General features: G+C 39.1%; 2 protein-coding genes across 3 annotated transcripts; one reads left to right on the top strand and one right to left on the bottom strand.

The window, feature by feature from the left end:
• Positions 1 to 3,768: 3,768 nt before the first annotated feature.
• LOC142368929 (interleukin-8-like) lies at positions 3,769 to 7,024 on the bottom strand. Of its 2 annotated transcripts, none has more exons than XM_075451141.1 (4): positions 6,688 to 7,024; positions 5,951 to 6,059; positions 5,779 to 5,859; positions 3,769 to 4,416 (listed from the first exon to the last, which is right to left on the bottom strand). In XM_075451141.1, the coding sequence occupies exons 1-4, from the start codon at positions 6,746 to 6,748 to the stop codon at positions 4,323 to 4,325; spliced, it is 345 nt and encodes a 114-aa protein (XP_075307256.1). In that variant the 5' UTR covers positions 6,749 to 7,024; the 3' UTR covers positions 3,769 to 4,322. The 2 variants fall into 2 exon arrangements, with proteins under 2 accessions (XP_075307256.1, XP_075307255.1); XM_075451140.1 differs by having other exon boundaries at positions 3,769 to 4,419.
• Positions 7,025 to 15,733: 8,709 nt separating this feature from the next.
• LOC142368601 (uncharacterized) lies at positions 15,734 to 23,979 on the top strand. The gene is made up of 11 exons (XM_075450810.1): positions 15,734 to 15,973; positions 16,049 to 16,173; positions 17,159 to 18,652; positions 18,728 to 18,964; positions 19,480 to 19,704; positions 19,782 to 19,836; positions 21,573 to 21,719; positions 21,808 to 21,867; positions 21,955 to 22,131; positions 22,977 to 23,159; positions 23,243 to 23,979. The coding sequence occupies exons 1-11, from the start codon at positions 15,802 to 15,804 to the stop codon at positions 23,614 to 23,616; spliced, it is 3,249 nt and encodes a 1,082-aa protein (XP_075306925.1). The 5' UTR covers positions 15,734 to 15,801; the 3' UTR covers positions 23,617 to 23,979.
• Positions 23,980 to 24,618: the final 639 nt, after the last annotated feature.

Consider the following 24,618-nt stretch of genomic DNA (forward strand, 5'->3'; position numbering starts at 1 on the left):
TTAAATTTGAGCCTTTTTGTCATTTTTACTTTACAAGATCAAGCTACACTGGGAAAAATGCCCCTCCAAAAATAAGTTGGAGCAAATACAAGACGTTTTTGCTTGAAATAAGCAAAAAAATCTGCCAATGGAACTAGTGAAAATCGGCTTGTCAAGATTTCTTGAAATAAAATGTGATATTTAGGACTTTTGAATTAAAAGTGATTTTGAAATTAGCTTAAAAACCTCTTCAAATGAAAAAAAAAAAGCTTGTTTCATGTGAAATATGACTTTTTCACTTAACAAGATATTCCAGATGTATTGTATTAAAACAAGTCCCTATATCTGGCTGAATTAGTACTTGTTAGGCAGTTGTGTCTTATATTAAGTGTAATGAGATACTCAATGAGACAAATATACTTGGTAAGATTTAGATTTTTTTCCAGAGTAGGAAGCAATACATTTCTAGAATACCAACAACTTAAGTCTATAACTAATAAGAAATATATCCTCCACCAACCAGACTTACAACTCCCTGTTAGGGTAGCAGAATTTTTAAGCATCTGCACCCCAAAACTGCTATCAAAAATATATAAATTACTGTCTAAGATGGATGACTCAATTTCTTTACCGTCCTCAAAATGGGAGGCAGATCTATCCCTCAGTTCTAATTCTAACCATAACCTCTGGCCACAAATATGTTTGAACACCTTCAGAATGACTCGAAATCCTAATTTGCAGCTCATACAATACAAAATCCTTCACAGAACACATTATACAGGACAAATGATGTTCAGGATGGTCTTGATCGCCCATTTAACAGGTAAAGAGGCAGGAGTACAGGTAGTCTAACCGAGCATTTCTCCTTTATCTCATTGGAAAACATCATGTGATTAAGGTACGATTGCTGGAGAAGTTTGTAAGGACAAATGTGACCATCTGATGTGTGTCTGCAGCTATAAAACCACTGGAGTTCAAAATAAATCTTACATTAAAAACATATGAAATGCTTTTCCACATTGTTTCAGAAAGATTGTATTATCATTATTATGATATTATTCATATAAGAACTCAAATATGGCTTCATAATCAATCCTGGTGATTCAAACAAGCAGAGATTCACCCTCCGGCCTTCATTTTCACTCCCAGAAGTCCCAGTTAGGGATCTGTGCTGAAATAAAAGAAGCGTCGGACATCCTCTTCTTCGCAATTTAAAGAAGTCAAACGGTTCTTATCGCGCTGCTACTTACTTCTGGGTTGTTTTAAACAGTTACGGACCCTCCGAAGCAAAGAGACCCCAGCTATGAGGGCCGTTTGATATGTTTATACCATGTTTCTGACAGAATAATGTTAAACTTTAATATATCTATGTGGTATTTAACTATGAACTAATACTGTTTGTGTTGTAAAAATGACTCTTAATTTGAAGTATTTGCTGCATGAAGAATCATTAAACTTTTTTCTTTGATCAGCTTTAAAAGCAAACATATAAATTTGAGCCTTTTTGTCATTTTTAAAGGACAAAGTCAAGCTAAAATCTCATATTTGCTTTCGTGTTTACACTACTCAGCATATTCCACCACTACATTAAAGTTAGCAGACAGACAGATAGAAACCGCATCAGACTTGGTGGTAAAAGCTGTCTTGATCTCTGTGGTTTGAGTATGAAATATTTCTCCCTCATGATTACAGGCATGTGTCCTTAGCAGACATGAAAGTGGATCATCGTGGAAACCCTGAAGGACACATGACTGCAAGGCAAGAGATGACGTTTTACAGGATGACTCGGTGAAATTTCTGCCTTTTTAAAAACAAACCTTCAGGGGACTTTTTACAATCTGAGAGGCATGACAAGCACTTTAAATGAAAACGACAGTATCAGCTTAATAAGGTGACAGATATAAGGATTTAACGAGAGGTCGGGGAAGTGTTGTTTCGCCCACGTGAGATAATGGGTTGTGAGCAGTTCAGAGAAGCCGTGTAGCCTGGAAAGTACGGATGAAGCTGAATATTGTGGTCGTAGCTATCTTTAAATAAAACAAATACAAAACAAAGCTGAAGTCATTCAACATATTGTATTATTGCTCCATCTCAGGCTGTTTTTTATAAGAACTAACTCAAACTGTAGGATCAGGTATTAGCTTCTTATCCTGATTTAACCTGCATGTTAAACACGTCTGACCACAAGTAGAAAAAAATAAACTTTTTAATAATTAGTTTGAATGATGAAACACATCTTTATAGTCACTTTAGTCACATTTTCAGATTAAAGGAACATTTCGTGCAAAAACTTAATGTAGATGTGACCTTTTCTAATCTCTATAATATATCTTGAACAGCAGATTGAATCACAACAATGAAAAAAATGCCCCTCCAAAAATAAGTAAAAAAACAACAAATAAAAGACGTTTCTGCTTGAAATAAGCAAAAAAATCTGCCAATGGAACTAGTGAAAATTGGCTTGTCAAGATTTCTTGAAATAAAATGTGATATTTGGGACTTTTGAGTTAAAAGTGATCTTGAAATTAGCTTAAAAACCTCTTCAAATGTAAAAAAAAAGCTTGTTTCATGTGAAATATGACTCAAAACAAGATGTTTTCAAGACTTTTTAACTTAACAAGATATTCCAGATGTATTGTTTTAAAACAAGTCCCTATATCTGGCTGAAATGGTACTTGTTAAGCAGTTGTGTCTTATATTAAGTGTAATGAGATACTCAATGAGACAAATATACTTGGTAAGATTTAGACTTTTTCCAGTGCAGAAAGGTTAATCATTCACAAGATGGCGGGGCCCCTGCTCTAAAGAAGCTGTTGGCTTGGCTTCCCCCAAGAGAATTCCTCCCTGCTTCTCCAAACAGATGCTCTTCTATCCCTTTAATGAGAAGAATAAGAACAATATGGCTTTTCTTTAGAAATTAGATCACTTTCCCTGCCAGCCAAAGGATTCGTGCCCGAGTTGACTTGAAACGAGTTTAGGATCCGATAAGATTCATCAATAATGTTGCAGTCAGTGTCACACTTGGACTCAGATGATACGATTTTCACTTTATGTTCCGTTTTTTTACTCAAATAAAGGAAAGTGAAAGAGAGAAAAAGCAGAAATTGCTGCAGCGTGACTGAGGGCTGATGTGTTTGATCAAATACACTGGGAAAAAATCAAAGTCTTACCAAGTATATTTGTCTCATTTCTAGTCAAAATATCTCCTTACACTTAATATAAGACACAACTGTCTAACAAGTGCTATTTCAGCCAGATATAGGGACTTGTTTTAATACAATACATCTGGAATATCTTGTTAAGTGAAAAAGTCTTGAAAACATCTTGTTTTGAGTCATATTTCACATGAAACAAGCTTTTTTTTGACATTTGAAGAGGTTTTTAAGCTAATTTCAAGATCACTTTTATCTCAAAAGTCCTAAATATCACATCTTATTTCAAGAAATCTTGACAAGCCGATTTTCACTAGTTCCATTGGCAGATTTATTTTGCTTATTTCAAGCTAAAACGTCTTGTATTTGTTGTTTTTTTACTTATTTTTGCAGGGGCATTTTTTCCAGTCTCTGGACTCTTACAAAACCTTCAAACTCATCTGTTCAACAAGGCTTTAGTCCCCTCCACCCTGTCTGTGTATCTTGTGTTCTGCTTGTTTGTTTGTTGGTCCGCGTCCATGTTTTTTGTTGATACAAAGCGACCTTTGGTCCTTTGAAAGGCTCTATATAAATTAAAGTTATTATTATTTATTATTAAATCATTAGAAATGAGCAAAGAGGATGCTTTAACAGCCGCTGTGTTATTCATATTCGTGTTTATCATCGTGTTTTCACATGGCAAAGTGTTTGGATTGTATCTTACATATAAAATACATACAAAATATTTACAGTCTTTGAAATCAAAGGATGCAACATTTAGACATTACACATAGTACTGAGATGCTCGAATTACATCACAAACCGACAGTTTATCAGCTACATTTTGCACTGAATAAAAAATGCTACAGCACACTACAATAATCTTTAAGCTGTTCCAATCCAAGTGATGGGAACTTAAATAAAAACATGTATAAGTGGTACGGATAAATAGAATAAGAACAAAAAGGAATTATTTGTTATCAGGATCTTTTCTTATAAACCAGAAGGCTGGTGGCTCCATTCGCCGTCATGCAAAGCAATCGAGGTTTAAAAAAAACCCTTCACAGCATGTCCCTTTAATGGAGCCAAATATTTTAGCTTTGACCCTTTTTACATCTTTACTTCAACTTTAACTGGCAATGTGAGAAGCTGCTCCTATTAGGCTGTTGCTTGTTTGCACGTTTATGGTAACTGTGACACGTCCAGAGCGCGTTACCATGGCGTCGGCCCTGCAGATGCTGATGCTGCGGCAGATGTCGTGTTTGATGATGAGGCGATGGCGTTCGTCTTAGCGAGTGCCTCCTTCCTGCTGTGAAGAAAACACATCATGGTCAAATGTTTTGAATGATAAAGAGATATGGCAGTCCAGTAAATGTTAAAGATAAAATAAAATGAACTTTATGCTGCAGAAAAGGTCCCTCAGATATATCTGTGACCTATCTTTTGGGCTCCTGTCCCTCTTTCAAATCAAATTTATTTATATAGCACATTTCATGTACAAAACAATTCAAAGTGCTTTACATAAAATAAAAGCATTGCAGCAGGGAGTGTAAGAAGCACTAAAAACACGTAAAATAATATAAAGAGAAACAAATAAAATAATTAAAATGATTAAAAACAAGCAACAGTCCAGATAAGTTCAAAGATAGCGTGCAGATTTCATGCATAGACACATGAGAACAGAAATGTCTTTAACCTGGATTTAAAAATGTCTCCATTTGGTGAAAGTTTAATCTCCACTGGCAGTTTGTTCCACTTGTTTGCAGCATAACAGCTAAATGCTGCTTCTCCATGTTTAGTCTGGACTCTGGACTGGACCAGCTGGCCTGAGTCCTTGGATCTAAGAGCTCTGCTGGCTTTATATTCTCTGAACAGATCACAGATTGTAAACCATCAGCAGGCTTTTAAAATCTATTCTGTGACTGACTGGAAGCCAGAGTAAAGATTTTAAAGCTGCTGTGATGTGTTCAGATCTCTTAGTCCGGGTTAAAACTCCAGCAGCAGCGTTCTGGATGAGCTGCAGATGTTTAATGCTCTTTTTGGGAAGTCCAGTTAAAAGAGCGTTACAGTGATGGAGTCTGCTGGAGATGAATGCTTGGATGCCCCTCCAAAAATAAGTAAGAAAAACAACAAATACAAGACGTTTTTGCTTGAAATAAGTAAAAAAAATCTGCCAATGGAACTAGTGAAAATCGGCTTGTCAAGATTTCTTGAAATAAAATGTGACATTTCAGCCAGATATAGGGACTTGTTTGAAGACAATACATCTATCTTGTTAAATGAGAAGGTCTTGAAAACAAATTGTTTTGAGTCGGATTTCATATGAAACAAGCTTTTTTTTTTGACATTTGAAGAGGTTTTTAAGCTAATTTCAAGATAACTTTATCTCAAAAGTCCTAAATATCACATCTTATTTCAAGAAATCTTGACAAGCCGATTTTCTCTAGTTCCATTGGCAGATTTATTTGCTTATTTCCACCAAAAATGTCTTGTATTTGTTTGTTTTTCTTACTTATTTTTGGAGGGGCATTTTTTCCAGTGTGCAGGCAGGGATGCAGGCCTTCCTGCAGCATCCTGACTGCTGACTCTTCCATTTTTTTTACATCGAATGATTCGGGTTGTGTTGACCACAAGTGAAAGAGAGTGCAATAAATAAGGAGTTACTTACTTTCGCATCACTTGCAGGACGATCTTTGTGAATCTTGATGTGGGGTCGAGACACACCAAGCTGTTATCCTTTAGTCTGGCGCTGGAATAGAAGAAGAGGACTTTGAGTAAAATAGCTCAGTAATCAATGCTCAGTGCTGTTTTCCTGGGCGTTCACTTCTGCAGGTACTTACATGACTTCCACTTTGTTGCAGTACGGACGGAGTGGATACTCCTTAACATCGGCGATGAGACGATGCTTCACTCCTGTGCTTGTTTTTACACACTGGCAGTTCTTAATAGCTGGGGGGAAAGAAACAGTTTGATCATTACGGTTCCCAGAAATATTGTTATCGTGAAAACATGCACGCACAGGAATAAGTTAACTAACTAACTACAACACTGGAAAAAATGCCCCTCCAAAAATAAGTAAAAAAACAACAAATAAAAGACGCTTTTGCTTGAAATAAGCAAAATAAATCTGCCAATGCAACTAGTGAAAATCGGCTTGTCAAGATTTCTTGAAATAAAATGTGATATTTAGGACTTTTGAGATAAAAGTGATCTTGAAATTAGCTTAAAAACCTCTTCAAATGAAAAAAAAGCTTGTTTCATGTGAAATATGACTCAAAACAAGATGTTTTCAAGACTTTTAACAAGATATTCAAGATGTATTGTATTAAAACAAGTCCCTATATCTGGCTGAAATAGTACTTGTTAGGCAGTTGTGTCTTATATCAAGTGTAATGAGATACTCAATGAGACAAATATACTTGGTAAGATTTAGATTGTTTTCCAGTGTTGATCACTACGGTTCCCAGAAATATCGTAATCGTGAAAACGTGCATGCAGAGGAACAAGTTAACTAACTAACTACAAGCAGCATGGATGCACACAAGCCTTGCACAGCCTGTTGGTTCAGCACACTTACTCATTGAGGTACAAACGACCACGCTGAGGAGGAGAATGAAGCACTGGACTGCAGGATTCATCTTTGTCTCAGAGCGTTTTGCTGTGCTGTCTCTGGGTCTTCTGCTCTCCTCAAGCTGCCTGAATGAACACGACCACGAGCATCAGCTTTTTTATACACCATGTTGAGCAAGACCTAATTCTTGAGAAGTCGTTAAAGAAAAAAAAAAACACTCGATTTTCCACCCGTGATGTAGCAACAAACAATTTTTCCTCAGAATCGGGCGTTCACTCCTTTTTGGGTGCTTCCTGTGTGCCTCCAGGGAAGTGTTTCACGCTGCTGCTGTCGCTTGCGTCACGGTTTGAACTCGCTCCACTCTTGATTGAGTCATTACTCCTGCCAGATAAGTGAAATATGACTCCAGATCTTCTGTCTGATAACAAAGACTCAACTCTCAGCTGCTCACTTATTTGAAAAAACTTTAATCTGTGCTTGTAGCTGTCCAAATAATGGTGGTGTGCATGCCTGCTCACGAATTTTCAAGGACTCAAGGATGCTTTATTGTCATTCTCATCATGAAATGACACATGAAAGGAACAAAAATGGAGCAAAAGTAGCTTCTAAACCACTAAAATGTAAGTTGAATAGATATCACCTCAGTAAAAAGACAGTTAACTTGGAATATTAAAAAGAAGGATAATAAATAAACAGCAGCATGTGAGAGTGGAGCCCTGACTGCATCAGGGTGGAAACACTGGAAAAAAATCTAAGTCTTACCAAGTATATTTGTCTCATTTCTAGTCAAAATATCTCATTACACTTAATATAAGACACAACTGCCTAACAAGTACCATTTCAGCCAGATATAGGGACTTGTTTGAAGACAATACATCTGGAATATCTTATTAAATGAAAAAGTCTTGAAAACAAATTGTTTTGAGTCGGATTTCATATGAAACAAGCTTTTTTTGACATTTGAAGAGGTTTTTAAGCTAATTTCAAGATCACTTTTATCTCAAAAGTCCTAAATATCACATTTTATTTCAAGAAATCTTGACAAGCCAAATTTCACTAGTTCCATTGGCAGATTTTTTTTGCTTATTTCATGCAAAAACATCTTGTATTTGTTGTTTTTTTAACTTATTTTTGGAGGGGCATTTTTTCCAGTGAACTGACTCTCAGTCTGATGGTCCTGGCCTGGATGCTGCGCTGTCTGCCCAGTTTCTGATGTGAAGTGGAGCCTTCGAGATAAACAGGGAGCACTTTTGCCTTAATTGGACAGCCAGCAGTGAGATCAGCCTGGAAACATGGGAGGAAAACAAAACTTCTTTGGGACTAGAAATAATAACAAAGTCAAATCTGTTTCTTAAACATCATCAGTTAATTTCCCCAAATTACAATTTTCTATTCATTGTTTGTAGAATCCAATTCATTATACACATGGAACACATATTACAGACATAATTTAAACTTTACTATAAACTGACTTCCTGGGGCACAGTCCTGTGAAAGAAGCACACATTAGGGTGGAAGTTTTGCTGTTGCAGCAACAGGAATGACCGGTTCAATGAATGATTGAAGGCATGAATGTGTGTTTGTGTAATTTGGTGCAAGTTTCTTCTGTTGTCTCCCTTTCAGGGTGTTCAGGCGAAGAGAACCCAGATGTCTGAAAACATGTGCCAAATCAATGATGTGAGATCGACTCGCTGTGGCGACCCCTGATAAAGGGAGAGGCCGAAAGAAGAAGGAGTGAAATTTTAGACTTTGTTGTAATGTAGGAGATGCTTGATTCATTTTGGAGATCCTGTTGTTTAATGCAACTTTGAGGCTGAGGTAGTTGTATTTTATAAGAGGCTGCTGCTGATAACACCCCAAACAACCTGTGGGATAGATGTCCCTGAATGTGTCACCACGCTGTCTGTTCAGTTTGTTCTCTACCGCAAGGCGCCTGTTTTTTCCAAACATTTAGTTACTCAACTTACCCCAGTTAAGTGTCATTTAAATTAAATGAGGAGTGCATATGTGCATTACTTACTGCCCTATGCAGGATCCTTTACTCATTTATAGCCCAACTAAAGCATACATTGAGCCTCTAAATGGTTAAATAAATCTGTTCTAGCATATTTCAAAGTCAAATTTATTTGTATAACACATTTCATATACAAAACAATTCAAAGGGCTTTACATATTATAAAAGCATTGCAGCAGGGAGTGTAAGAAGCATTAAAGATACATAAAAGAATATAAAAAGGAAGAAATAAAACAAATAAAATAATTTAAATGAATTTAAAAATAAGCAACAGTCCAGATAAATTCAAAGATATCGTGCAGATTTCATGCATAGACTCATGAGAACAGAAAAGTTTTTAACCTGGATTTAAAAATGTCTCCATTTGGTGAAAGTTTAATCTCCACTGGCAGTTTGTTCCACTTGTTTGCAGCATAACAGCTAAATGCTGCTTCTCCATGTTTAGTCTGGACTCTGGACTGGACCAGCTGACCTGAGTCCTGGATCTAAGAGCTCTGCTGGCTTTATATTCTCTGAACAGAACACAGATTGTAAACCATCAGCAGGCTTTTAAAATCTATTCTGTGACTGACTGGAAGCCAGCGTAAAGATTTTAAAGCTGCTGTGATGTGTTCAGATCTCTTAGTCCGGGTTAAAACTCCAGCAGCAGCGTTCTGGATGAGCTGCAGAAGTTTAATGCTCTTTTTGGGAAGTCCAGTTAAAAGAGCGTTACAGTGATGGAGTCTGCTGGAGATGAATGCATGGATGAGTTTCTCCTGGTCTGTTTGGGAGAGGAAACCTTTAATTCTGTTGATGTTTCTGAGGTGGTAAAAAGCTGCCTTGGTGACAGCTTTGATGTGGCTGCTGAAAGTCAGATCTGAGTCTATCAACACTCCCAGGTTATCTCTCATCCAGGTGTTTACTTCCTCCTGACACTGACGTCTGCTGGGCTGCAGTCGTCTGGCGACAGAGACGCATAAAGTTGTGTATCGTCTGCATAACTGTGATAATTGATGTTAAACAGAAATGTCTGTTTGACATGAATACAATCAAACATGTGGAAACATGTTCTCTCTGGATAATTATTAATAGTTTAGAATGAATGCGGTTTTATGCACTTTTCCAGTCATCTGTTGCCCCACACCGATTGTTTATTTAAATTTGAATTAGAGAAATAAAAATTTAAATAATTCATTTTATTTATTTTCAACTAAATGAAGAGTATAAACTGCATTCTTTGAAAAAAAACCAAGATTGTATACAAAAATCAAATCATCTAACTTAACTTCCAGACAAATTTCAATCATTTTTGTCTGTTTATGATATTTTACTTATTAAAGAAACCAGCAGAACATGTAAAGTTTTCATTTGACACACTACTAAATACTAAACTATCTGTAAAAGAACTGATGCAAAAACTAACCTCATAATAAAAACTATTTTCTCATTTGCATCTCTGTTGGCTGCAGGGATCCACATGAGTGTAAATAACTCTACTTTAGAGAATGAAATGCTTTCTTTTTCTAAGAATTTCACCAAAACACAAACCAAAGTTTGTTCCTCCTCTGAGGCGATCCATAATCAGCACCTCAGTACTATTCTTGGTGTGCTAGAAGCTTCAATTATATGTTAATAAAAGGGTTTTTAGTCCCCCTAAAAGACAGAAAAATTCGACTGAAACAAAACACTGTGGAGGAAACGATCCGATCTGCTTATTAATTCATGTTAGCAGAAAGCCTGAGAGATGCTGGGACACCTCTGTGACATTTCTGTTGATTTACTCACATAATAAAACATGAAAAAATGAGCTTTATCTGCGAGTGAAAACCTCAGATTTCACCATTCGGCTGTCAGGGTTGATCCCCTGCTGTGATAAGAAGCGTCTGCATTCTTCAGATCAGGACACTGTGACGGTGGTGGCAAGTCGCGCCCACCTGTGGATTTAACTCACCTGGATCGAATTTTTGTGTAAATGAGTCAGCGAGGATAAAAGAGAAGGAGTGGTATGGGAGTTCTCTGGCATCAGTGTGTAGGCATGTGTCGAGATCTGTCACATCAACCTTCACCTCTGCTACCGGTTTGGTGGTAAAATGACGTCTTTCAAACAATGGCGGGCTCTGTTTCACAGCCAGGCCTTCAGGGCAACATTTACTCTACATCGGCTGAGATTTAGTGGCTTCCTTGAATGCTCAACACAAGCAAGAGTTGCACAATCTAAGCGGATACATTGGAGCATATATTATATCTATATATATATATATATATATGATAATAGCCACTCATTTTGCAGCATCACAGCATGTCTAAGTGAGCAGATTCTGCTTCAACCTCGTTACACCGTCTATTCAGAGTTCAGGCCCAAACACCCTTTGGAGAAAGCTTATTTCAGCCACCAGCGTCCACGATCGTGCTTTTTCTATTTCCACCCACGTCTCCTGACTAAAGCTGAGGATAGGAACCTAAAGTGAGCAGTAGACTCCCAGCTAAACATCACACCGATGGACCTCCATCTCCACGCTTCCGTCTCTTGTAAACAACACATCCCGAAGTCGCTTCGCATTCAGCTGCAAATCACCCAGAATTGCTCGTTCCATGGGATGTTACGGCATCGGATTCAGCCAAGGATGCTTCTGTGAATCCTCTGCGTCCTCAAAACTCCCACAATCCTTTGCACACGCCTGAGATACTGCAGACAGAAAGATGGACTGATGTCGTTGCAATGTCCATTTAAATGTAACTAAGCTTGTGCATTGTAATGCGTTCCATCAAAGGACAGACGTGTGTAGTAGAGTGTGCAGTGATATGACAGTGATGCTGCTGTTACCGAGAACACTGACTCAAAACAGATGTTTTCCATGTTAAACCAACACTCAGAGAATAATCTCTCTCTGGCAGATAATACATCGTATCTTACTCTTACTCACTGAGACATACAAGTGCTCCAGTGGGAATGAAACATGGGCCATCAACATTAAAAATCACGATAAAACAGTCTCGGATGAATTATTGAATGAATTAAACCACAAAAAGTGCGATACATCATTATTAGTCTTCATTTGAAAGGCTGAAAGCCTTTTTAACCCCTTCCAGTCCACACTGTATTGTTCAGAAAACCCTTTTGGGTTATTTGTTGCCTTTTTAACCCATCCAGACATACAGTTTTAGTTTAAAACATATTCTAAACTGCAGCATTAAAACATGCTATTTTTCAGTCTTTATAGAAACTAGAAACAGGAAATTAGATCCATTTAATTTGTGTCAGCATTGGTTTATTGAGTCAGTGTACGTTAAAACAAGCATGGATCATCACATCTCACAGAGTTTTGCATAACACCGAAAAAAAAAGGAACTATTTGTGTGAAATCCTCAGGAACGGAGTGTCCAAACGTCCTGTGATTGAGTCATTTCTCCATGTTCATGCTCAGCTTATCGTCCCAGCAGAAACATGCATTTTGTATCTATTATGTAGGTAAGAAGAGAAAGATAAACGACTCTGTAAACACCCAGAAAATGTCAGAGAAGTACCTCCGGTAGCCTCGTAACCTACTCACTGAAAACATGACAGTGCTGAGCGATAAACCTGTTCATGACCCCAAACGAGCCGTGCTTTGGATGATGGATGATCAGCTGTGTTTGGGTCAAGGAGCTGTGAAACTCAGCTTCATTTAGTTAGCAGTGAGCAGCAAAAGGATAAAAGATGTCTTGAAGCAGAAAGGGAGTTTGAATCCTGGACACCAAACTGGGAGCTGCTTCCGCAGCAGAGGAGCCGGAAAACTAAAGGCTCTGCCTCCCATTCGGGTCTTCAAAGTTCTGGGAGTAACAAGCAGGCCGGTGCTCTAAGGCCGAAGAGAGATATGGAAAGCCTGAATAAACATCTTCAAGGAGCCGATGTAGAGAGGCTAAACAGCGTTACTTTAGTCCAGTCCTGACCAGCTTTTCATCCTGGCTTGGAGAGAGGATACTTTTGTTTTTGGTGCCATTCTGCAGATCAAATCAAATCAAAATCAAAGTCAAATTTATTTGTATAGCGCATTTCATGTACAAAACAATTCAAAGTGCTTCACAGAAAATAAAAGCATTGCAGCAGGGAGTGGAAGAAGCATAAAAGAATATAAAGAGAAACAAATAAAATCATTTAAATTAATTTAAAAACAAGCAACAGTCCAGATAAGTTCAAAGATATCGTGCAGATTTCATGCATAGACTCATGAGAAAAGAAATGTTTTTAACCTGGATGTAAAAATGTCTCCATTTGGTGAAAGTTTAATCTCCACTGGCAGTTTGTTCCACTTGTTTGCAGCATAGCAGCTAAATGCTGCTTCTCCATGTTTAGTCTGGACTCTGGACTGGACCAGCTGACCTGAGTCCTTGGATCTCAGAGCTCTGCTGGCTTTATATTCTCTGAACATATCACAGATTGTAAACCATCAGCAGGCTTTTAAAATCTATTCTGTGACTGACTGGAAGCCAGAGTGAAAGAAGGCTGCTCGAGAGACGTGTTTCACATGTGAATTACAAGACAAATCCTGGTCAAACACGACTCCAAGCTTTCTCAGAATAGTACTGTAAGATGAGGTAAAACCACCCAGAGTCATTTTATGTTTAGATTGGGAATCTGTGAGTTTGTTTGGGGCTAAAAACATTTATATCAGTTTTATCTGAATTTAAAAGTAGAAATTATCGATCATCCAGGCCTGTAACGTCAGTAACTGATCGGTCTGCTCAGGTTTTATGGATGAACAGAGCTGAGTGTCATCAGCTGAGCAATGCAAATATTATTCATGCTTCCCTAGAATACTGGCCAAATACAGAGGAAATTATTTACACAGATCAGATAACATGACTTTAGCATAAAATCCTTTGGCTAAATATTTACCTGAATTAGTAAACCAGCTAGATTTCTTCAGAATGTGCTGCTGGATAAATTGAGCCAGGAAGTTGCAGTAATTTACATTTCACAGTTTTTTCAGGCTTTGTATTTAGTTTTAGACTTTATTCAAATGTTTATTAGCCTCAGTCACATTGATTCATTCATTCTACGTCAGTATTTATTAAGTTTTGGTGGTTTTTTTGGTTTTGTTTTATGATAAGTAAGCTTTAAATAAAGATGTATGACTGTTTGTAGAACGAAAGAAGACCAGTAAATTAGCTAAGAGGCAAGTTATCTTCAAAATTTCTCACGGGTTTGATTCAGTTAGATGGTCAGTTTACCCCCAGACGGTGCAACTTCCTCCCAACCCGGGGACAACTTTGAGCCACACTTTTCTATAAGAAGCCACAGATTAATCATGATTATTTAAATTCATAAGACACAATCCTCTAATTTGGTTAGAGCCTTTCATTTTACTCCTGCCTCTCTTACCCTGAAAACCACACAAGTAAAAAAAAAAAAAAGGTCTCATCTCACCCCAGGCGCCCCTGTTTGGAGATATCCTCCTTGTGACCCATGCAACTGTGCCATCATCTGTTTCAGTAGCACAAAATGCCCAAAAACATGTTCATGCACCTGCTGTTTTTGAGATTATCGCATACAAATGCTGATTACAAACTGGTTAACCATATGTTATCAGACAATCTGGAATCAGAAGATTCCTCAAGATGTTAAATCTCATTTGCTCTGGTGTAGTTTGTCTTTAACACAAGTATTGCCGAGCTTTCATGGCCCCTTAAAAAGCTGTACACAGAGAATAAAAATTTGTTTATTTTCCTGTACTTAGGAGCAATGTTGTAAGACTTGTATTTTAATTGCCACTTTATATTTCCACTTCACTATGACTCAGGGAGAAATGCAGCCGTCTGCTGTCGTCTGTATTTATTTAAAATAATTAGTTATAAGTGACTTTTAAGATGATTAATTCCAGTGAATTCACATAGTTTGGTCTGAGTCTGAGTTGCGAACAGGTGATCTGCACCTCTGAACGTCACCCCACATCCTTTAATCTAAATGAACGTTCAAATGATCCAACAAAACTCCAAACAGGAAAACAATTTTGTGACCTGAGGATAAATGTGGATATCAGATCTTTTTCCTCTTTCCTTCATTATTAATGATCTCCTTAGAGGCCTTACATTTATCTGGTGTCTCTGTAAATAAAACGTTATTATAAAGTAGTGGCTGCACCTCCAGCAAACATCACAAACTGATATTTTACAATCATTAGTCTCATGAAATCATATAAAAGAGAACAAGAGTGATGCAACTTTAATTTGATACATGAACCATATTTAATTTTTTAAGGACTTTTTCTTGTAATGTGTTTTTGTGTTGTTGTATTGGCAGCTAAATAAAAGTCTGAGGATTACTTCCACCATAGCTGCACATCATTTTCAGCTCTCTGTGCAGTGTTTTAGTATCAGAGGGACATCTTGTGGTTTGATGAGGTCACGTCATGGTAATTTTCTGCTTTGACACTATATTACCGAACATATTCACTCACCCATCCAAATAATTCAATTTAGGTGATCCAAGCCATCTGTGAAAGAATGGCTCGCTCTCAGGAGCTCAGTGAACTCCAGTAAAATCGGCTTGTCAAGATTTTTTTAAATAAAATGTGATATTTAGGACTTTTGAGATAAAAGTGATCTTGAAAGTAGCTTAAAAACCTCTTCAAATGAAAAAAAAAAGCTTGTTTCATGTGAAATATGACTCAAAACGATTTGTTTTCAAGACTTTTTCACTTAACAAGATATTCCAGATGTATTGTCTTCAAACAAGTCCCTATATCTGGCTGAAATAGTACTTGTTAGGCAGTTGTGTCTTATATTAAGTGTAATGAGATATTTGGACTAGAAATGAGACAAATATACTTGGTAACACTTTGATTTTTTTCCAGTGCACTTATCACCACTAAGTATTGAACATGAAATACACTGGTTTTGAAGATGTTGGTGAATTATCGACATTAAAGTCACCATATTTGTCATCATTACACTGCATTTCAAATACACTGATAATAACCTGGCAAATGCTGCTTTTACAAGTGGATAAAACTGCGCTTTTGGGTGTTTGCATAAAACACCCAACATAAATATGAGGAAATGAAAGTATTCAAAGCCCTTCAGAGGTAATCTTTCAGTGATAAGCAGCGGGCTTCGGGTTTCTCTCAGGTTCAGGGTTCTGACGGAAAATGGAGGAATATCAGTATCCAATGTTCTTTGAGGCAAAAGATCTAACAGACAGAGAGAAGGAGAAGATCCGGAGACACTTCCAGAAAAAAAGAGACTCTGGAGGAGGGGATTGTGGATCGATTGAAAAGGTTGGAGGTAAAACATATCGGATATGCTTCAAGGAGAAGGAAGGTAAGAGTTAAAAAGCTTAACGAAAACATGGATGCCTGTTACAGTTGGATTGTATTTTTAATGGCATGATTTTAGATCAAGAAAGGGTTCTGACGAAAGGAGAGCACACCGTCTGTTTTCCCCATGGAGAGTTACATCTGACTGTTAGAGCGACCTGTTCCCCTCAGGGCACAGATGAGTCACACGCCACTCATTTACAGGTGAGATCATACTTCAGTATAATTGAACTAAATCCTAAATAAAATGATAAACAGATACGATATCTCTTCATTTAATGAACTGCAACATGAAGCCGTTTTTGTTCCAGAAAGTTTGGCATATACTTGCCGAGTACAGCAGAGGATATGTGTCTTTAGAAATGTAGAAAAACAACAGTAATTCTCATGAACCTTTCATAAGAACAAAAGAAGATTTGTGTAACGAGAGCAGGAAAAACAAAGACGAGCTGACTGAAAAGGAAAACTGGCCGAACCGGTTCTTAATGCAACAACACAAAGGTTACAGCAGAGCAGCCTGACTGCCGTCAATCTGTTTAACCCTCCTGTTGTCAAACGTGACCCACTACCATGTTTAACTGTAGAAAAAATACCTTAAACTATCTTTTTCTAACTTGAAATGTTATGACTTTTCCTAAAGGGAGCCCATCATTAGAAAAAGTCAGACTTTATTTTTGTTTATGTTTCCATGTGGGCTGTGCACCACTAGGGTACAAAGATTGTCTTATGGGTCATTTTTGACCCGTGAATTATAAAAACATTTAAACACCAGAAAAAAGTTCATTTTTTTTTCCCTTTCAATATAATTAATTCAGAAGTAATTTCTTCACATTTATATAATAGCAATAATAAACCTTTATTATGTAAAAGAAAAGTGAGAAAACAAGAAAACTGTTGGTCCAACTGACAGTTCGTTTGTGGTAGAAAAAAAAAAAAAGTGTAATCCTGAAAACTGGTTAGTGTCTTTTTGTATTGTGTAACAAAAAATACATGATAAAAAATGTATTTAATTGAGTTGAATAGATAAATAACAGGTGGTTTCACCATACAAAATAGATTTTGGATTTAAAATTCAATTAAGTTGCTTTATTTTGGGGCTTTGGTAGGGCGGGTCAAACAGAATGTTAAGACCGCACAAGGGTTAAACTACTAATAATCCTGTTTTCCCTTTAAAACTTTTCTTTTTTAGGAAGGAAAGGCAAAAGTTCTCGAGAAGACATTCAAGCTCGACATCTTCCTCCTGTACTACCTGCGAGACAACCCTAAAGCATTCAAATGGGTGCAGAAGCAGCTCGACTTAATCGGCTGCAATGTGCACTTGGATTTCGATGAAGAGGAGGCAGTGGTGAGGGGAGACATGGAGAAGGGGCCTGGAGGAGCTGTTGGTGCTGCAGAGAAGTGGGAGCAGCAGGTGGATCGGATCTTCATGGGCCTCACCGAGCGCTACCTCTGCCATCACGTGTTTGAGCCGAGTCGTGTCAGAAAGGTGATGCAGGACCGCTCCTTTGTGTCGGATGATGTCAGAGTGTACACAGAGAGCGGCTACGCTGTGGTGGTGGGAGAGGTGGAAGCTGTGAAGGAGAAGACCGCGATGCTGGAAGAGACCGTCCCGATCCGCAGGGAGCTTCCAGTCATGGAGAAGCAGTTCAAACTGGTAGAAGAAGTGTTCAATCGAGAAATGTTTGTTCATTGTCCAGAAGTCAAAGTCATCAGAGGCGCTGACGGGATCGTCTTGGAGGGACCTGACGTGGAAGTGAAGGCAGCAGCTGAGAAGCTCGATGAACTGATCAAGAAGATAAAAGAAAAGAGAGTCCAGCTTCCAAAAGACTTGTTAACCTTCATAACAACCAGCGGAGCCGTCTCCAAGTACCAGGCCCGCTTCCAGCAGACCTTCAGAAACCCCGTTTCCCTGGACGTGGGCTCGGACCTGGTGCTGTCCAGTCTGTCCCCTGCAGGTCTGGAGGAGGCTGAGGCAGCGGTGCTGAGAGAGCTGAGTGTGGCCGATGAACCGCTGCAGGGCGCCGCAGCTGCACCTCCAGATCTGAGCCCAGTGAAAGAGATCCTGATCAGAGCCAAGAACCAGGCAAACCGGGAGGAGTTCAGAGTGGACTTCAGCTTTACTCCAGCAGCCGGTGGAGGTCCGGTAACCAAAGTGCAGCTGGTGGGCTTTACTGAACATGTGAACAGGCTCAGAGAACTTCTCCATGACTACCAGATGAATCAGGCTTCAGCTCAAGAAGTGCTGAACCTGTCGCATCCTGAGCTGGTTGACTGCTTTGATCAACTCTTAGAGATGATCGGCATGAAGCAGACCAACGTGACCTTGAGAGCCTCTCATCTTCCACAGCCATGTGTGCTTGTGTCTGGTCCCCGTTGTCATGTTCAGCAGACCCATCGGGCCCTGATGTCGGCTCTCGCCGGTCTGACGTCTGACACTCTGGTTCTAGACGGACCAGGAGCTCTGCGCTACTTCCAGGGTGACGGTAAGGTGAGCAGGGAGCTGGTTGAGAGTTCCTGTCAGGTTCTTATCAGGGAGCAGCAACAAGCTCCTTCTGGAAATTCGAAAACAGCTCCCATAAAGTCACAGAAAAGCAGCTTCAGGTCCACCATCAGAGCTCCGAATACAGCAGCTGTCAACAACACAACCCTGAAGATCAGACTTGGCAGTTTGGAGGATGAGCAGGTTAGACAACTTTAGGAGAATTAGACAGCCTCATTAGTGTGATATTGTACTCATTATTATTTCATGACATCACAGGTGAGAGTGCTGGTGGCCCCCATGATCTCCAAAGAGCTCACTTCGACCAAAATTGGTAAAGGTCTACTGAAAAAAGGGGGGCCTGAAATGCAGAAGAACTTTGAGCTCATGGCTAAGAAGGCGGCTTCCTCTCCTGGAAGTGTGATGGTGGTTGATGCTCCTTCATCTCTGGGCTGCTCCAAGATCTTCTTCATCGAGTGCCGGCCGTGGGACGGGGTCAGAGGCCGCAGCGTGCAGGTATGAGAGCTGTATAAATATAATATAATATAAACACAGTGCACTGGAAAAAAATCAAAGTCTTACCAAGTATATTTGTCTCATTTCTAGTTAAAATATCTCATTATACTTAACATAAGACACAACTGCCTAACAAGTACCATTTCAGCCAGATATAGGGACTTGTTTTAATACAATACATCTGGAATATCTTAAATGAAATTAAATTAAGTGAAAAAGTCTTGAAAACAAATTGTTTTGAGTCGGATTTCTTATGAAACAAGCTTTTTTTGTCATTTGAGGAGGTTTTTAAGCTAATTTCAAGATCACTTTTAACTCAAAAGTCCCAAATATCACATCTTATTTCAAGAAATCTTGACAAGCCGATTTTCACTAGTTCCATTGGCAGATTTTTTTTTGCTTATTTCAAGCAAAAACGTCTTTTATTTGTTGTTTTTCTTACTTATTTTTGGAGGGGCATTTTTTCCAGTGTGAAAACCTTTCCAGGAAACTCTTTTGTGGTTTTTCTTTTACAGGCTCTCGGGAACGGGTTGAAGAGCTGTTTGGACCTCTGTGTAAAGCAGGGCTGGTGTTCAGTCGCCTTGCCAGTTATCGGACCTGGGGTGGCTTTAAAATACCCGCTGAGAGAGGCCGTTCAAGTGCTGACCGACAGGATTCATCAGTTTGGAGCGTCTGCTTCATGCGGTTCTGTCTCCACCATTCATGTGGTCATTAAACCTGACAACCCTAACTCAGAGGAGGTGAAGAATGTTTTACTTCTTTGAGTTTTAACTCCTCGTGGTAGGTCGATAATGTACCGTGCTCGATGTGTTTACAGTGTTACCATGATGTCCACAGTCGCCTGAGCTTGAGCATGAACCAGAGTGGCAGAGGTAAACACGCACAGCTGGTCAAAAGGATTACAAACATCTGTCTAAAGCAGTGGTCTAAACTTTTTCTAAAGAGGGCCGGCTCGCGCTGCATGGCTCTCTGAGAGGGCCGGAGATTTTTCCATGTAAATTACAGTAAATATGCCTATTGTATACAGTAGATCTATCTTAGCTGAATTTTAGCCCATTCGATGTAGGCTATTGTTATTATTTATGTTAGGCTACTATCATGTTAAAATGATTTTGCTTTGTCTTAAATGGAAATATCTGCAATCACAAAATAAGAATAATAACGTTAATAATGTCAGGTAAAAGCCTGTTTGAGCATTTTCAAAAATCATATTTCATTCTAACATTTGTGAACTCACACAATTCTATTTGGCATATAAAACTTCCTGGAGTGAAGAACAATTAAGAAAATTTTAATGCCATATAAAACCATGGCTTAGAATTGGGGGGAAATTTGGCTCGGTGAGGAGGCTCGGTGAGAGCAGTGTGAACTTATGTTGTGATGGCTACATAGGATTCCAAAAACAGTGGCCATAAGAGGACAAAATTGCGTTTATGTTAATACATTTGAAGCATTTGCAGGCCAGAGTCCATGTCAGAAAAAGGCTGTGCAACAGCGCCAAAACCTTCCAGTGGCCAAAAAAGGAATGACACATGTACCTGTTAGGAGTCGCCATACAGTGGGGTTACATGGCACTGAAAGGATCGGATTATTGGCTAAATTACAATCAGAATGAGTTGAGCAAGGGTAATTATCCTTGGATATATGGCAGAATGAATCAAATCAGAGGCACAAAGCGTGTCATACCCCGGTATGATAGGTGGCGCTGTACCCATTCCAACTGTTGTTAATAGAGCCACTTCCTGTTGACCTCTTCACCACCAACAACAACAACAACAAACTCAGGCATTGGAGAAAGATGGAGAACAAAGAGCAAGATGAAGCTACGTCCCTCTACATTTGGTCTGTGATGAGCTGCTTGTTGCACAAACTCGATGCCCAACGGAGCATTCTCCATCGCGTTGCTTGTTTCTTTCTGACGGCGACAACAACAGGAATATCGTCTCCTTTGACTTCCGGGTCCGGGTTGACCCCGGGAAAAAATCTGGAGCATTCACAGAACGCAAAGTCCAATTCATCACGTGCTTCAGCGTCTGCAAACACGTTTAATTTGACTTTCAACAGAGTTATCCCGGGGTCTTAATCCGATCCAATTTCTTGTCACATTAAGGTGTCTACATGAACTTAATAACTCAGTCTTATTGTAATTTAGCCAATAATCCGATCCTTTCAGGGCCATGTAACCCCACTGATAGAGAATGAACAGAGAGAAGTAAGATTGACGGTGTTGAAGTCCGGTGCGGGAGGGATGGAATACATTACGGACATATTTTGGAGGGCCATAAAAAGTAACGTGCGGGCCGCTTCCGGAGTTTGGGGACCTTTGGTCTAAAGTGTAAATAAAATAGAATAGAAGCAATTGCAAGCCACTTCCTCCTTTTATTCACCTGAAGATAGTTAATAGACAACATATTTAATGTTCAAAGGGCACAAAATGTTTTTTACACACTGTTATGTTACCCTTCAAAGTTATTTTAGGGTGTAAATTATTTGCAAATTGTTGTATTCGTTCCTATTTACATTTTCCACACCTGCATGTTCACTCGTATCCTGAATAATCAGATAAGATGTCTGACAGATGCACACCGTGTGATGCTCTTCCTCTCAGCAATTTTCAGCTCCTTCACCAGTGACCTCGCAGACGTCACCATAACCGTGGGGGGCGGAGCTAAAGTGCAGATAATCTGCGGTGACATCACTAATGAGACTACCGATGCTGTGGTGAACACGACCGACTTCAAAGGTTTTCAGACAAGTGAGTGCTCCAGCAGACTTTAGCGTTACCAGTTATATCCATGATCGCTGCTTAGTGACCTCACTGCGTTACCATCGATCTATGGCAGGTGCGTGTAAGGGCATCTTAACTGTAGCTGGACCCCAGGTGGAGACTGAACTGAAAAATGGTAAGAAGCTATGCCTCAAAATGAATATTTGCATCTTATTTTCACAAATGCAATCTCAAACAAAGCGTCTTTGTTGGGTCTTCGCAGCGAATGTGAGCCGTGGCGACGTGTTTAAAACCCGGCCTGGATCATTCCCCTGTAAAGCCATTTTGCATGTGTCTGGAGAAAGAGATGCAGATGTCGTTGAGCAGCTGGTGTGCCGCATTATGCAGCTCTGTGAATCATATGGATACGAATCTGTGGCCATTCCTGCCATCTGTGCTGGTACGTACGACGCTAGAAGGTCGAGAAGGTCAAACGAAAGAACAAAAAGTGAAGTGAAGTGAAATTTATTTCTATAGCCCTTTTCAGCAACAAGGCGATCCAAAGTGCTTTACAACACAGACAGAAATACAGAAATAAAAACATCAAAAAATCAAACACAGAAATACTACGGTAGATTATTAGGGCCAGGCATAAGAAAAAATATTTATATTTTGCCTGTCGAGAATAAAGTCGACATGTCGAGATTAAAGTCGAAATGTTGAAACGACTTTATTCTCGACAGGCAAAATATTATTTGTTTTTCTTATGCCTGGCCCTTATACTCTTCCATAGAAATACAGATACAGAACATCAATCAGGTCATTTTAGCTAACAGTAAGATTGGTATGACTATAACAGAGCAAAAGTAAATTTAGCTAATAGTAGGATTGGTATAACTATAACAGGTAATCTGAGTAAACTAACAAAAGCTAACAAACATGGATAAACTTTCCTCTAAGAGGAAGCATTTAGAAATATAGCTAATAACAGAACGGTTGATATAATGAATGATAACAAATCTTTAAAAGACTTTCATCTGAGAGGAAATATTAAGGTTGATACAGTGGTAATAGGTCTTAATTGACCATTTGAATATGACTAAGTTTTCCTCGTAGTGAAGTATTAATAAGATCAGAAACATGGATAAGCTTTCCTCTAAGAGGACGCATTTAAAACGCCGTTCGATCGTCTATAAATGAATGGGAATATTTTAAGGTCTATTATTTAACTTGGATTAAAAAAAAGTAAAAAATGTCTATCTGGAAAAAGCCACTCACAGTTTTTAAACCTGAATGATCACTCAGGAGCTGGTGGTTTGGACCCCGCTCTTGTGGCACAAAGAGTCCTCCGAGGGGTCGACACCACTGCATCGTCCGGGCGCCTCCGGACCCTCACCAACATCCGCCTGGTTCTGATCAAGATCCACGTCTTCCTGGCCTTTAAACAGAGAGCGATGCAGATGTTTCCCTCTGCTGATGTCAGCACAGGTGAGACAGAGCAACACAGACGACCTTCCACTTCTTCCCAGCTGTCATTTTCAAACACATTTCCCCCCCTAAATCTGTTTTAGGAGCAGCTGGTGTTTCACCGCACCCTCCTCCACCTGTGACGAACATCGACCCGAGCATCCTCTGCACCACCTCTTCCACCCAGCAGTCAACCTTCACCATTGTGGGCCTGTGCAGAAAAGACGTTGACAAAGCCATCGCTACCCTCAAAAGTCTGTATCAGGCTCAGTGCACCACACAGAGCTTCAGAGAGGGGGATCTCGCAGGCCTCACCCAGGAGGATGTGAGCAGTCTGAAGCAGATGATGAACCACCTGGGTGTGCAGGTGGAGCAGGTGGAGCAGGTGCAGGAGGACCGGGCTGGGCGGGGCGTGTGGACGGTGAGGGGGCTGAAAGATGGAGTCTACCAGGTGATGCGGATGATTAACAAATCCTGAGGCCAAGAGTTACGTTTTTCCAACTGAAATTTAATTATATTTTATGATATATGGAATATAAAAGGAGGGATAATTCGTTGTCATGTCTTTAATACCAATCAATGAGGGCTGAACGGTGGTTAGAATTCAAATCCCAGCTCAGACCTTTCTGTGTTAATTCAGATTCTAAATATTGTCCCAATATCCCCACCTAATGGCAATTGGGATAGGCTCCTATGGAAGTTTTTCTGTGACATCAGAGTTTGAATACGCAGCCGGGATCAATTCTTCTTTTCTGTAGAAGACATCATTTTTCTGTATTTCATTTTTTGATTTTCATGTGAACTGAATACATCTGTATCTGTAACCCTGTTTATTGCGCTTCAAGCCAGAAAACTACTGTAAAATATGAATTAATTGATTAAAATTTTAATCTAAAAACCTTTCTAATTAAAACCATATTAAATTACAAAATAAATGTGTCAGTCGTGCAAAAAAACAACATTATTTCAACCAAACGTTTTATTATAAAATGTCATATGGCAGCATGGCAGCAGCGACCACGTCTGCTGACCTCCCTGGCAACAACAACAGAGAAATGAATAAATTCATCATCACAGCTGCTGAGTCATGCTGAAAAAAACTTACTTAATTAGTTAAAGACCAGTCAGCTAATGCTTCAGAAATACCCAAAATGTTTTAAATGTATTAATACTTTAGGCCTATATATAGTATTTTGGTAATGTTTTAAAACCTAACAATCAAAACAACTTTACATAAAGTCACCTGACAATAAAAAGTTAACGGACTTTAGTGAAATTATCACGTTAATTAAAGCTGCAGTCTGCAACTCTTTTTCAAGCATAATGCCTGGAACTGTCCGGGGATTCTGAAAGTAGTACATTAAATACCCCAATACAGACAAAAAGAGTTCTCTAGGTCCCCTATATGTCCCGCTAGGTCCCTCCAAAGCCAGCAGGTTTGTTTACAAAATTGCAGACCGGACCGGTAAAAGGTAACCAA

Source organism: Odontesthes bonariensis, chromosome 19 (assembly GCF_027942865.1).
Source record: "Odontesthes bonariensis isolate fOdoBon6 chromosome 19, fOdoBon6.hap1, whole genome shotgun sequence".
Lineage (NCBI taxonomy): Eukaryota > Metazoa > Chordata > Actinopteri > Atheriniformes > Atherinopsidae > Odontesthes > Odontesthes bonariensis.

Excerpts from the sequence above, each read along its gene's own strand:
- LOC142368929 (XM_075451140.1), bottom strand. The coding sequence starts at position 6,748 with ATGAATCCTGCAGTCCAGTGCTTCATTCTCCTCCTCAGCGTGGTCGTT. Across the intron at positions 5,860-5,950 it reads TGCAACAAAGTGGAAGTCAT|CGCCAGACTAAAGGATAACA; the intron begins GTAAGTACCTGC and ends CTTCTATTCCAG. Across the intron at positions 4,420-5,778 it reads GTCCTGCAAGTGATGCGAAA|CAGGAAGGAGGCACTCGCTA; the intron begins GTAAGTAACTCC and ends TTTTCTTCACAG.
- LOC142368601 (XM_075450810.1), top strand. The coding sequence starts at position 15,802 with ATGGAGGAATATCAGTATCCAATGTTCTTTGAGGCAAAAGATCTAACA. Across the intron at positions 19,837-21,572 it reads CATGAACCAGAGTGGCAGAG|CAATTTTCAGCTCCTTCACC; the intron begins GTAAACACGCAC and ends TCTTCCTCTCAG. Across the intron at positions 21,868-21,954 it reads GGAGACTGAACTGAAAAATG|CGAATGTGAGCCGTGGCGAC; the intron begins GTAAGAAGCTAT and ends GGGTCTTCGCAG.